This window comes from Pelobates fuscus, chromosome 13 (genome assembly GCF_036172605.1).
Source record: "Pelobates fuscus isolate aPelFus1 chromosome 13, aPelFus1.pri, whole genome shotgun sequence".
NCBI lineage: Eukaryota > Metazoa > Chordata > Amphibia > Anura > Pelobatidae > Pelobates > Pelobates fuscus.
The window spans coordinates 109,512,039-109,526,974 of record NC_086329.1 but is presented as its reverse complement, the minus strand read 5'-3'; the positions used below and the strand labels follow the sequence as shown (position 1 = coordinate 109,526,974).

Below are 14,936 nucleotides of genomic sequence, written 5' to 3'. Positions count from 1 at the left end.
AACTGGAGCTAAGCTGGTGGATTGCCAGGGAGGGAGTTAGCTTTTCTGGGAGATGGGGATTCATCCTGCTTCAGTAGGTTTTAAGGGTGAGCAAATTGAAGCCACTGAAAGAGCTGATGGTAGACAGGACCCATATGGGTATGCAGATCTTCTGTTACAAGCAGTTAGAGCATTTTATATATCTATCCCAGACAGGGGCTGGGTACACATGGAGCTTACTTGGTTTTAGGGCCTGTGCTTGGGGACATGGAGCTAAGGAGCTGAAAGAAAAAAAAGTATATGTTACAAATATTGGTTGTAATAATGACCAAAACCTTTATTTAAACAAAAACAGTAATAAAATAGATCATATTGGACCTATTGTATTACTGTTTGTGTTTAAATAAAGGTTTTGGTCATTATTACAACCAATATTTGTACCATATACCTTTTCTTCTTTTGTAACACAATTTTGTTACCAATTTTTATCTTTCCAGTTAGGACCTCACCAAGTATCGCAGGTGGGGATTATACCACCTATGCTGATTACACTGAGCGGGCTATCTGCTCACGTAAATGTGAGTACAACCTATTGATTTTCACTCCTGGTTGAATATATTTTATACAAAGAGTACTATCTTTGCACTTTTTTATTTTCACATATACATTGCTGATAAGACATGCGCTGGTCAATATATATACACCAATATCCCTGAAGTGGGGTATCAAATCCACTGCAGGCACTTTATACTAGAGCTGGTTTTAGCTCTATTTCATGTGAGTAGGCCATTTGGATTTCTCTTTGTTCAAGTTTTTATCTTATTTTATACATATTGCACTATTGGAGTTTTTTCTTCTCTTTTATGTTCCTGGATTCTGAACACTTGGAAGGTATACTAACCTGAAGATACAGGCAAACCCTTACAGACTTATTCATATTTCCTCGACTTTTGGTTTGTTCTTTTTATATACACGATTTTATACTATCATATGAACAGTGTATAATTTATTTTATTATATTTGTTTTACTTAAAGCTATTCTGATTGCAAAACCCCTTGGCACACCCTATTGTTCTGTACTTTCAGTGTTAGGACTTCCCTAGAGTGAGAAACCTTAGTATGGTGGCATCTCATGGTCATTAGTGTCAAGTCCATTTCAAGTCCTACATTATTTAGCTGGAGTCTTTGTTTCCCCTTTGTTCTGTCTCTGCATGCTTACTACATTATGTGTCTCTCAATATCAGTTAATATAAACAAAGGAGAAAACAAACTAAAGAACTAAAGTAAAAGAAAATGTTTCCTTTCCTTTAAATGTAATAGTTACATGTTATACCACAGTCAGATTAGACAAGAAACAAAAACAGTTTCTACAATTACGTTACACTATTATTCATGTGTTAGAGCTATTTGTTTTTTTAAAGTTACACAATTCATCTTGGGAAAATGGTAGCTTATAAAAGGGAATTATAACTCCAAAATAATAAAATATTAATAATATTGAGACCGTGCTAGTCCCAAACTCCCATATCATGCTCCCACTAACACACTTTCACTAACTCTGGGACTAATCAATACACACCGATCACTTATATAAGGACACTGATTATAGAACTAAGGTTTGCTCATGTATAGAGAAATTTACCATCATCTCAAACCTTGTAAAATATATTTAAGTAAAGTAAAATCATTTAAAAAGAGTAAATAATTTATCATTCAAGGATTTGTTATTTTATGTTTTGTTTTTTTCTGAGTATGTTTATATTTACGAAGAACTCCAAGAGTGAAGCTCAAACATGGTGGTGTTAACCTGAATCTACTTGAATTACGGTGAAATATATTTATATCTTTTTGTTTATGTATAATGTATTGTTTTTTCTGCCTTATGTTGATTTGGTGTGTATGTATGTTTTATTTACATGCTAATTTATCATATCATGTTCATCATATCGTCAAATAAACATTGTGTGTCTTTTAGTAGTTAACGGTGACCCCCGTCAAGAAAATGACTCAATATTATTACAGGTGCCAAACAATAAGGCAACAATAGATAAATATATTTATTTTAGATAAGTTACTGTTAGTATTTTAATGTATGGTATGTCATGCTTAAAGACAGTTTTAGATTCCTTCATTTATTAAGATTAGAACAAACTGTCATTGTTGTTGGACAGTCATTGTCACACATTATATTTACGACATAATTTGCTCTTCTCTAGGTGCATTATGATAACTTTTATGGAAGACTCCAACCATACGGCTGAGAATGGATTCATCCTGCTTGGTCTGTCGACCATTCCGTACCTACAAGCTATTTTCTTCTCCCTGTTTCTGTCTATGTATGTAGCCACTCTAGTAGGAAACACTTTGCTTATTGTAGCTGTGAGACTAAATACTCAGCTCCAGACCCCAATGTATTTCTTCCTCAGTAATCTCGCCTTCATTGACATCTGTTTCTCCTCTACTGTAATACCCCAACTTTTGGTAAACACTTTAAATACAGAGGTAAAAATTTCTATGTTGGCATGTGCGACTCAGATGCTCATAGGTTTAGTTCTTGGCTCAATGGAATGTCTACTGCTGACAGTTATGTCCTTCGACCGATATGCAGCTATCTGTAAACCATTACACTACAATGTTATCATGGGCAAGAAACTGTGCATATGTTTAGCAAGTGGATGCTGGACATTCTGTATTATAAATGCCTTTGCTCATGTTACCCTAATTTTTAAATTGCCATTTTGCAGGTCCCACCATGTCAACCACTTTTCTTGTGAGATGCCTTCATTCTTTCGAATAGCTTGTACAGACACCTGGTTGAATGAGATCGCAATGTATGTCGCAACTGTGATTATTGTGATATGTTCCTTCTTGTTGACTTTAATTTCATACATTCATATTATTAAAACAATATTAAAGATCCGGTCTACTGATAGACGGCATAAGGTTTTCTCGACGTGCGCATCTCACCTCATCGTGGTCAGTCTCTATTACACCACCATCATGTCCATGTATCTACGCCCACATTCCGCATACTACCCCGAAACAGACAAAGACATTTCCCTTCTCTACACCACGGTTACACCACTGCTAAATCCCATTGTCTACAGCATCAGAAATAAACCTGTTAAAGGCACCATAAAGAGAATATTTACCAGGAAAATCTTTAGATAATAAAATATTAATAACATATTACCTTTACCCTCCCTTGATCTCTTCTTGAGATTAAGACGTATCATTGATAATGGATGGTTTCTTTTTTTATAATGTAAATGGGAATATAAATGTGTATTGTGTAAAGTAGCACAAATTTAGTGAGCCAAAATAGATGTTTGTGTGTTAAAATGGGTTGCTGCTTGGTGGATTTACTGCTTTAATGGTATTGTGTTTGACTTTAACCCCTTCACTAGCAGCACTTTTTGATTGAAACGATATTAGCATGATGTTTATATTAGGTGAGGATGCATAGCTAGAATATAAACATATCATAACACAGCACATTTGTGCATTGCTTGCTTTGCAGACAAGTCTAAAATGAAAACATTTAAAAAGTTACACGATTTTTATTTTTCACCTATTTGTTTATTCTTTATAAAAAACATGTTTGGTAAATTAAAAGCTTTAGATTGAATACATTGTCCTTTGTGTTGCGATATTTCCCACAGTGTTTGAAATATTAGCATTAAACAAAACTGCTATGTTTTTTACATAGAGTACGTACGACAAAAATATATAAGTAGTCAAAAACCTTGCTTATAGATATTTGTAAGGACCCTGAAGGTGTTATTAACAGTGTGGTTTATTGAAAATGGTAATAGAATGTAAACCTAATGTCTGCATTGAGTATAATGCCCACACACTAAATACAATTAAATCATATATTTCTAAAATAAAAGTGTTTAAAACTGCTATAGCAATCTTTATCAGTCTCTGAAGTGCTAATGTAATGTTGACATTAATATGGTAGAGTCAAGTCACTCTTCGCCCCTCCCAGGCTGTAAGAATGGGATGACCCATTTAAACTTTCTGTACTGTTTTTAAGCAGTGAGCTGATATTTTCAAAAAAATTGCATTCATTAAATCAATAACTAGTGGCTTTTGGCAGAGAAATGTGTTCCTCTACAGGCAGGTAATTCTAACTATAATATAAATGAGGGATAGTGAGGCTTTATGGACTATATCTTATATGGCAAAAGACATTAAAAATAAAAAAACCCAGGTATTGAAGGGGTTAGGAAACACTACACAGCCCACAGCACAAAGTGCACTGCACACACTGGACTAAACACATTACACCAATGTTTTTTTGTTTTATTGCAACGAGGTATAAACGAATACCTACCATACTCAGTGCAGCATTCACTATGTTGCAATGTGTTACAATGTGCAAAGCACAAGTAGTGGCACTAAAGCACACTTTAAATCAAATAATCTGCCTCTCACAAGAAAAATAACATAAACCAGAAAAATAAATCAATCTACACCAGTGAATTAAAATTGGTGTATGTGGCACTTAAAGTGGTTATGGGCTGCAGAAATCTAACTACCTCATTAGTCTCAATGACAAAGGCACTGGAATAGCGGCACTGACTAGGCACCGCAGTAACCTCGCCAGTCTCAAACTCGGATCAATAACAGGCTATCTCCTCATGTATTGTCTACCTCCATAGCCTTCTCTAAAGCCCTACCTGTTTCTAAAGTATTACCTACCTTCCTACCTGCAAACCATAGGAACATGCCTATCCATTCACAATTCAGTAAATGTGGTTAGATTCGGAACAGATTGTAAATTCTCATATTTTTATAATATTTATATATACTGTTGTATACTATTGACCAATTTTTTGTTATTTGTGAAATATACAAAGAAAGAAGAGCCTGGCGGACTAGACGGTGGGGTGGGGAAGTAGGAGAGCCAGCACTATCCTGAGGGAGCATCATCATCAGGCAGCAGGGAGCATCATCATCAGCCAGGAGACTCACTGAACTCTAAAGAGTATTGTGAGGATATTTCTAGGGTAATACATATTAACAATTATATTTTCATAAAAATGATCAAAAATTAATGTAATAACTTTTATTATTTCAAAATTGATATCTTATCACAGTTTCCCCGATTATATTAATTTAAAGCTGAGAATTACCCACTGTAACAGAGCTTCCTGTACCCCGGTTGGGTACCTCTGCCGACGGATGCTCCTTGTGCTTACCGAGGGCTCCAAGCACTTCTCCAGACACCATAATTACTGCAGACCCCACGAACCACCGCAGCTTAGTTGGGGTCTCGCCGTCTCCTACCCACCCTGGACCTCAAAAATGACCCCAAAATACAACATATTCCCACAAAAGCCCCGGTCTTGGTGAACAGCATATCCAAAAATCACCCAGATCAGTTCAGGGGTTCAGGAATTTCCTGTAAGTCTTATTTTTGCAGTACCGTGCACATGGTCCCATGCCCAAAACAGTTCCATACACTCGACGGCAAAACACTGCTGGACAATTTAAGATGGCTGCCGCCACATGTTTGAATCTGTTCTATTTAAAAGTCCAAGGGGCAGAAACAGTACTTTTGAACATGGGTTATCACAGGGCCCATAGTCCCAGGGTAGGAGGCTGGCAAGCAGGCTCCTCCAAAAACTCATGGCAAACTCCCTTAAAAAGGGAAGTTTGTCACACCCACTATTTCAATTCTCATAGATCCTGGAGTTTCATTAGAGGATTTTATTTCACACATTAATCAAAAATTCATTATAAAAATATAATTTATTGTGACAATAATAATAATAATATGTAACATGCGTGATAATAATCAGTGAATATTTAGGTATAACATAAGTATACAATATGGCAGTGATTTGACACAAATTACAGACAGCTAAATAGCAATAGTTATATCGACATGTATGCAGTTTTCAAAAAGATTTACGACAGGACAATTCACTTTGAAATCAGGTTACTAGACATTCCTTAACACAGAACAGCATCTCACAGCAGCACAGCATAAAGCAATAAAAACTTTGTCTGACAGTGAAATCACACTGATGGCTACAATTCTCATAGGCAAGATATCCTATAGAGTTCATTGGTCCACCTGCAGGATAGGAATTACGAATTCTAAAGATTATTAATCATGACTCCTTAATGTTGGAATCACCAGCTTTTATCCAAGTATATTCTGCCTTTTAGTAAAATTAATTAATTTAATTTAATTTAATTTAATTTAATTAAACCAGCATAATTACCAGCTCTGGTAGAAATTCTCTTTTTTAGGCTTGGATATTTATCCCATAAATGGGGAATGCAGGTATGAGTATAGAGATTTGTGGGAGAATAGAACAGTTTTCAGAGTTCTGAATTTTAAAGAATTTAAAAGGTAAGTGTTAGTTGGAAAAGATACAAAGAATTAGGTGTGTCCAGCTTTGGCTCCAGATGTCAGATCTTAGATGTTAGGTGTGAGTCCATCCTCAGAGTGTGAGAGTCTGAGTGTTTGAGTTTGAGTGTGTTCCTCTCTCTCCTTCGTCCTTAATTTTTAAAGGAGAAGTTCTCTAAAGGTCACTAGTTGATATTGACCACTAGAAAAAGGTGGGTGTGTCTTCCCTACAGACTATCATCTAGATTTTGGTCAGTAAATGGTGCAATTACATCACAGAAAATTCTTGTCAGGGGGCCCATTTACCTTTTTGTATAATGGGTTAACTGAATTTCATAATGCATTTGACGTCATCTTGGTTATCTTTTATGACACCTATTCGTTAATGGCATGTCAATCTTCAAAAGTTTTGGTTAATTTAGCCAGACTTGTGTTTGCAATTTTTGCCATTAAATTAGATTTCTGAAACATCCTAAACTCTTCTTCACCTCTCTATACAATGGTACTTTGTAAGATTCCATTAGTTTTTAAAAAGTAAAATTAATAACTTAGTGTTATCTGTTATTGGTAATCCTGTGTCTGGTTTTCTTGTGTGAAACTGTGTGTAGCACATAGTAATATTACACATATTCCACTAACGTTAGTAAATAATCTGACATTTCTTCATTGATATTATATCCATGAATATTCTATATTATTAACATAGTACTATTTAAAAATAATTAATATAATAATAGTAAGTTATATGTGGATATTGTGTGTGTATATATATTTGTCTCTGGGTTGTTGCGTTTAACCCCCCTTGCTGCAGACATCATGTCTTATCTCTGCCAATGTTTACATTAGTCACATTCCTTAGCTCAGGCTTGACTGAATAGAATGCAGAGAGAAAAACAAATGTGTCTGTCTTTGCATTGTGATACAAAATGGAGTCACTTCTGTTCTTACTATACACTTACAGTATACACTCTTAATTTTGGCTTAAAACAAAATCTCTGCCAGTATAAATATACTGACAGCATCAGTCTCAGTTAGAAGGCCCCATTCAACCTAGAGAAGTCTGCACCCAAATAGTATGGAGACAGAAGGTTGGCTAAAAATAACTTCTATGTAGGTGTCAGTGTATATATGTATGTATGTACCCATGTGTGACGAACCCTGCTGCATAGGCCTGTATTGCGGGTTCATCTGTTTTCATTGGATTCGTGGATTTCCTGTCCGTACGCTGTTGTTTTTACGTTTTCTAAAGTACAGAGTAAAACTACCGAACATCGGCCACCCAGGAGAGGAGTGTGCGGCTCATTAACACCTTGACCACAAATTAGAACGCTGTGGTTAACCGCAAACACCTCTCCATTCCATCGTACGGGTGGTCGTCGTTCGTATGCCGACCACGAGGCGGCGGCCATTTTGGACACGAGGCGAATCAGCGGTGTTCGGTGCGAAACCCATGGATCTAAAAACGGACTCTTTATCTACCGAACACCGCTAGAGACGGCCGTCTCCCCTCCTATTCCCTTGGAGGCATACGAACCCTGTTCCGTTCGGGGGTTTCCTTCATCCGTAGGAACTTACCCAGATAGCCGTCCCATGGAGTCATTCGTGTACCGAAGGACTTATGAGAGACTTTGACTCCATGGCGATTGGACTGTGTACTTCGGATCTGAGCGCTATTCGGTAGGAATATCCCCTCAGATTCAGGCTATCTGGGGATACGTGACACGAACACTATGGATTCGGTACTTCGGACTTTATGTATTTTATTGCATTTTTTGTGTTTGTGTTTAAAATGGCGATGGTTCCTATCCTCGGAGTTAATTAGGTTTCTCCCTAATTATCTCCAGGATAGGAAGAGATGTATTATGGGTAAAATGGGGAGGGCTTGTGTTATAGCCACTGCGATTGGCTACTGTTTAATATATATTACAGTCTTCCACCAGGTCCCCTAGGGGAGTGTCTACCTGGTGGAGACCTGCATAAATACTGGGCAGGTAGCCCCCATTAAACACATTCTGCTTGACCTTCAAAACGGAGCTTTGTCTCGTTTGTGGAGGGATTGACTATTGGGACAGCGTTTTCGTTTATGTATAGCTGTGGAAGGATTTCGGATGGATTGCTGATCGGGAGTTACCGTGTTCATATGCTCCGGTCGGGAGTTTTATGATCGGTTATGCTGGAATTGCATTTCTGGAGAAAGGGGAATATCGACTAAACGGCGGCTTCACTCTCCAGGCGGTGAGTGTCGTAACAATTGGTGGCAAGCGACGGGATGAATCCCACCGCCCTGAAGGCCAGCTACACACCCCGGATTGGAAATGCAATATGAGGAGTTAAGGCGTGCTACCCTTAAAGACATTTTGGAGCGCAGAGGACGATCAGCGAGCAATCTCAAGAAAAGAGAGATTATTGCTATATTGGTAGAGATGGATACAGCACAGGGAAGGGAGATAGCTAATGTGCCTGGCCTGCTGGATCTAACACCCGAGGAGATAGCGTTTAACCGGGCAGTTCAGATAAGGCTGGCACACTTTGGCCCCAACCCTGCAGCGGATATTGTGGTGCAAGTACAAGCCGCAGTAGCAGCACAACAGGCGCTCCAGAGAAGCGGAGCTGCAGCAGCAGAGGTACCCCATAATAACAATGGGAAGAAAAAGGTACCATTTGCTGCTTTTAAAAACTTTATTGAGACTGAAGGAGAGATAGACGGGTTCCTGGCGGACTTTGAACGACAGTGTGCTTTACACCAGGTGCCCGCAGAAGAATGGGTTCCTATCCTCTCTGGGAAATTATCCGGCCGGGCCAGTGAAGCTTTTCGGGCCATCCCAGAGGAGGAACTCACTAGCTACCGGACAGTAAAAGATGCCCTTTTGACCCGGTACGCTGTTACCCCTGAGGCGTACCGGAGGCGATTCCGAGACAATAATAAACAGGCTGGTGATTCCTATGTGGAATGGGCATGCCGGGTACACCGCACGGCAGCCCACTGGATGACAGGGTGTCGAGCGGTAACTGGGGAAGAGGTGCTGCAAGTGTTCCTGCTAGAACACTGCTTTGACAAATTACCTGCAGGAGTTCGAGAGTGGGTCAGGGACCGTAAACCCGCTACCTTCCATGAAGCTGCTCGTCTGGCTGACGAATACACTGATGCCCGTAAGCTCGATCAGACAGCAGCCAAGGTCCCTGCCCGAGTGGAATACAAACCGGCAGCACCTCCAACCACCAATCTATATCACCCCCCAGCACAACGTACCCCCGCTATACCGCCAGCAATCAACCATGGGCAGTCAGCCCGATTCAACAAACGGGGTTACTCCAACCAGGTCCAGTGCTTTGGGTGCAAGCAGATGGGACATAAAAGACCAGAATGCCCTTTAAACCACGCCAACCAAGCACCATCCTGGAGAAACCCAGCCGGCGGAGCCCAGCAGCCACCTCAGCCTTCTGCTCACTGCCTTGAGCAGGAGGAGTTTTGGGGTTTCCTTCACGAAGCAGACCCAGTTCACGCAGCTCAGCAGGACAACCGCCAACACCACAGACAGACCGTTAAGTTAAATGGGAAAGAAGTCACTGGTCTAAGAGACACCGGAGCTACTATGACCTTACTCCAAAAGAACCTGGTTTCGGAACACCAACACACCGGGAACACTGTGGCAGTAAGGGTGGCAGGAGGCGCCGTGTTCCGTCTGCCTGTTGCCCGGGTTCATTTGGACTGGGGAGCGGGAGCTGGACATGTGAATGTGGGGGTTATGAAGGACTTGCCTGCCGATGTTTTGCTGGGAAATCATTTGGCCCCTCTGATTTCTGCCTATGCTACTATGGGACCTGGCGAAGCCAACCCAGTGACTACCCGTGCTCAGACCCGTGCTGCTGGAACCGGCCCACCTGCTGCTGAGACCCAGGTAAGAACCGATTCCCCGACTGACACCCCAGGGCAGACGTTAGCTAGTTGGGATTCCCCGGAGGAGTTCGGGAGGGAAACCCAGACAGACCCATCTCTCCAGAGGTATAGAGGCAGAGCAGACACTGGAGAGGAAGGAGCAGAGGGGGAGCGGTATGAGTGGGTGGGGGACAGGTTATATCGGATCCCTAAGCCGTCCCAGAAAAGTGTTGCCCCTCCGCCGAATCGACAGCTGGTAGTGCCCGCGAAATACCGGCGGGAGATTCTGCGGATAGGGCATGATGTCCCGCTAGCCGGACATCTAGGGTCCCGCCGCACAGGCCATAGGATTATGCAGAACTTTTTTTGGCCAGGGATTAACCAGGCTGTGCGGATATATTGTAGCACGTGTGACACTTGTCAACGGGTAGGGAAGCGGGGGGACCACCCAAAAGGTAGGCTTATGTCGATGCCTATTATTGGGGAGCCCTTTGCCCGCATAGCCGTTGATATTGTGGGTCCACTGGCCAGGGCTAGTCCATCTGGTAAGAAATACATTCTCACCGTGGTGGACTATGCCACTCGCTATCCAGAGGCAGTAGCGCTGTCTAACATAGAGGCAGAGACAGTTGCTGATGCCCTGGTTAGGATTTTTACCAGGGTCGGGTTCCCTCAAGAGATTCTCTCTGACCAGGGAACCCAATTTACCGCTGTGCTCACCCAGCAGCTGTGGAGGGTATGCGGCATTAAACCGATACTTAGTTCCCCATACCATCCACAGACTAACGGTCTCTGCGAGCGATTTAATGGCACCCTCAAACAGATGCTGAGGACCTTTTCTGACACTTGCCGAGACTGGGAGCGATTCCTGCCTCATCTGTTGTTTGCCTACAGAGAGGTGCCCCAGGAATCTACTGGGTTCTCCCCCTTTGAGCTGCTTTATGGGAGAAGGGTCCGCGGACCTTTAGATCTCATTAGAGGCCACTGGGAGGGGGAGACAGAGCAGGAAGGTACCCCCATAGTACCGTATGTTCTGGAACTTCGGGACCGCATGGAGAAACTCTCTGATGGTAAGAGAGAACCTCCAGGTGGCCCAGGGGAGACAGAAGGAATGGTACGATCGGGGTGCCCGACAGCGAGTATTCCAGGTTGGGCAGAAGGTACTAGTGCTCAAACCTGTGAAGGCGAACAAGATGCAGGCATCTTGGCAGGGCCCGTATAAAGTATTAGCCCAGGTGTGCGATACTACGTACCTTATAGCCAGCTGTTCAGATGACAGGATCCAGCGATCCTTTCATGTGAACATGCTAAAGGAGTATCAGGAACGACCTGAGGATGTAGCCGCAGTGTGTGCCCCCGCTGCAGACGACACCGAAAGCTTGCCCTTACCCGACCTATTAGCCAGAGGTGCCCAGACGGATCTGACTGAGCTCGTACAGCTAGGGGACAGGTTAAGCCCCGCGGAGAAGGAACAGGCGAAACAGCTTCTGTGGGAGAAGCAGGCGACGTTCTCCCAAGAACCCGGCTACACTACCCTAGCTGTACATAAGGTAGAGACCCCTGGACAGAACCCCTTACGACAGCCCCCTTACCGTATCCCTGAAGCAGTCCGAGAAGGAATGCGGAAGGAGATAGAGGAGATGACCCAGCTTGGGGTCATCGAGCACTCCGATAGCCCTTGGGCCTCCCCTGTAGTCCTGGTGCCTAAGAAAGATGGGACCACCCGGTTCTGTGTGGACTACAGGAGGCTCAACGAGCGGACCACCACTGACGCCTACCCGATGCCACGGGTAGACGAATTATTAGACCGCATTGCCAGGGGACGCTACCTGACCACCATAGACCTGTGTAAGGGCTACTGGCAGATTCCCCTGGCCAAGGACGCCATCCCCAAGTCGGCCTTCGTCACCCCCTTTGGCTTATACCAATTTAAGGTTATGCCATTTGGGATGAAGAACGCCCCAGCTACCTTCCAACGGATGGTGGATAGGCTCCTTGATGGCTTCCAGGAATTTGCTTGTGCATACCTGGATGATATTGCGATCTACAGTGAGTCCTGGGAGGAACACCTAGTACACGTAGGGGTAGTACTGGATAAAATTCGGGCCGCTGGCCTGACGTTGAAGCCAGAAAAGTGTCATCTAGGCATGGCTGAGGTACAATACTTGGGTCACAGGGTGGGGTGTGGGAGCCAGAGACCAGAGCCGGCCAAGATAGAGGCAGTAGCGAACTGGCCCACACCTATCACTAAGACCCAGGTATTGGCCTTCCTAGGGACTGCAGGGTATTACAGACGCTTTGTCCCCGACTATAGCTCGATAGCTAAACCCCTGACAGACCTGACTAAGAAGAACCTCCCTAAGCAGGTCCTGTGGTCTCCAGCTTGTGAAGCTGCGTTTCAAGCACTTAAGCAGGCCCGCGTGAATGCCCCTGTCCTGGCTGCCCCACTTCCTAACAAACGTTTTCTCGTCCATACAGATGCTTCCATGTATGGACTGGGGGCTGTGCTAAGCCAGGTCGGGGAGGATGGAGGAGAACACCCTGTCGCATATCTCAGTCGAAAGCTGTTACCCCGGGAAGTGAGTTATGCGGCAGTGGAGAAAGAATGTTTGGCCCTGGTCTGGGCATTGAAGAAATTGAGTCCCTATTTGTATGGACAGGAATTTTCCCTTATCACGGACCACAATCCCCTTGTTTGGCTTAACCGGGTCTCGGGAGACAATGGTAGACTGCTGCGGTGGAGTTTAGCATTACAACCATATAACTTCACCATCAGCTACCGACCCGGTAAGCAGAATGGGAATGCAGATGGATTATCCCGGCAAACCGACGTCCTTGCTACTTCCTAGTCCGGTCATCCCCACGTTGACCCGCTAAAGGGCCAAGCCGGGTCTGCCGGAGTGTTCCACAAGGGGGGAGCCGTGTGACGAACCCTGCTGCATAGGCCTGTATTGCGGGTTCATCTGTTTTCATTGGATTCGTGGATTTCCTGTCCGTACGCTGTTGTTTTTACGTTTTCTAAAGTACCGAGTAAAACTACCGAACATCGGCCACCCAGGAGAGGAGTGTGCGGCTCATTAACACCTTGACCACAAATTAGAACGCTGTGGTTAACCGCAAACACCTCTCCATTCCATCGTACGGGTGGTCGTCGTTCGTATGCCGACCACGAGGCGGCGGCCATTTTGGACACGAGGCGAATCAGCGGTGTTCGGTGCGAAACCCATGGATCTAAAAACGGACTCTTTATCTACCGAACACCGCTAGAGACGGCCGTCTCCCCTCCTATTCCCTTGGAGGCATACGAACCCTGTTCCGTTCGGGGGTTTCCTTCATCCGTAGGAACTTACCCAGATAGCCGTCCCATGGAGTCATTCGTGTACCGAAGGACTTATGAGAGACTTTGACTCCATGGCGATTGGACTGTGTACTTCGGATCTGAGCGCTATTCGGTAGGAATATGCCCTCAGATTCAGGCTATCTGGGGATACGTGACACGAACACTATGGATTCGGTACTTCGGACTTTATGTATTTTATTGCATTTTTTGTGTTTGTGTTTAAAATGGCGATGGTTCCTATCCTCGGAGTTAATTAGGTTTCTCCCTAATTATCTCCAGGATAGGAAGAGATGTATTATGGGTAAAATGGGGAGGGCTTGTGTTATAGCCACTGCGATTGGCTACTGTTTAATATATATTACAGTCTTCCACCAGGTCCCCTAGGGGAGTGTCTACCTGGTGGAGACCTGCATAAATACTGGGCAGGTAGCCCCCATTAAACACATTCTGCTTGACCTTCAAAACGGAGCTTTGTCTCGTTTGTGGAGGGATTGACTATTGGGACAGCGTTTTCGTTTATGTATAGCTGTGGAAGGATTTCGGATGGATTGCTGATCGGGAGTTACCGTGTTCATATGCTCCGGTCGGGAGTTTTATGATCGGTTATGCTGGAATTGCATTTCTGGAGAAAGGGGAATATCGACTAAACGGCGGCTTCACTCTCCAGGCGGTGAGTGTCGTAACACCATGTTTCAGTGTGTATCTTTATGTGTATATATATTGGTGCACCTGTGTGTGTCAATGTTTGTGTCAGTATGTGTGTGTAGCGGGACCTGGGTAACCTGGCTGGTTATCTCCATTATTAATAATTGGTCAGACCCATTATCCCCAGTAACTCGACTATCCACAGCTCCAGGGTACAACCTTTGACAATCTTTATTAGGGCACACAGCTTTTTATGCATGGACTCCCGCAGGGGGTCTCCATCCAACACAACACAAACCCAGGCAGGAGGGGCTGGGTTACAGATAACCAACAACAGGACACAGGGACGCACATGAAAACACATTACATACAGGGGGGTGGACTTTGGGGCTTGGCACCCTGGGAAGGGGTTACAGGGTCGAAACTTATATTGCTAAATAGCCCCGGGTCCCATATGGGATCCCTGCAAAAAGCGGGGCGATCAGATGTACAGAGCCTGAGATATCAGCATCCAAAGTCTGGGGCCCGAGGCTCTGTACAACCCCGAAATTCTTTCCACGGTGTTGCTTGGTTTAGTATGGCAAAGTCACACTTCGCACCAATCAGCGCTCAGGAGAGGAAGGAGTTCCGCCGCCCAATCCGAAGAAAAGGTGCAAAACTCGGTTGCACCAATCGGTGTAAACATTCTAAATGGAGTATCAGGGTTGTCCGGCGCACGGGGCTCCGTG

At 43.8% G+C, this 14,936-nt stretch overlaps 1 protein-coding gene across 1 annotated transcript; it reads left to right on the top strand.

Annotated features, from left to right (window-relative positions):
- The first annotated feature begins 2,214 nt into the window (after positions 1–2,214).
- LOC134582703 (olfactory receptor 2G3-like) lies at positions 2,215–3,150 on the top strand. The gene has a single exon (XM_063439347.1). The coding sequence runs from the start codon at positions 2,215–2,217 to the stop codon at positions 3,148–3,150; it is 936 nt and encodes a 311-aa protein (XP_063295417.1).
- The last annotated feature ends 11,786 nt before the right edge of the window (positions 3,151–14,936 follow it).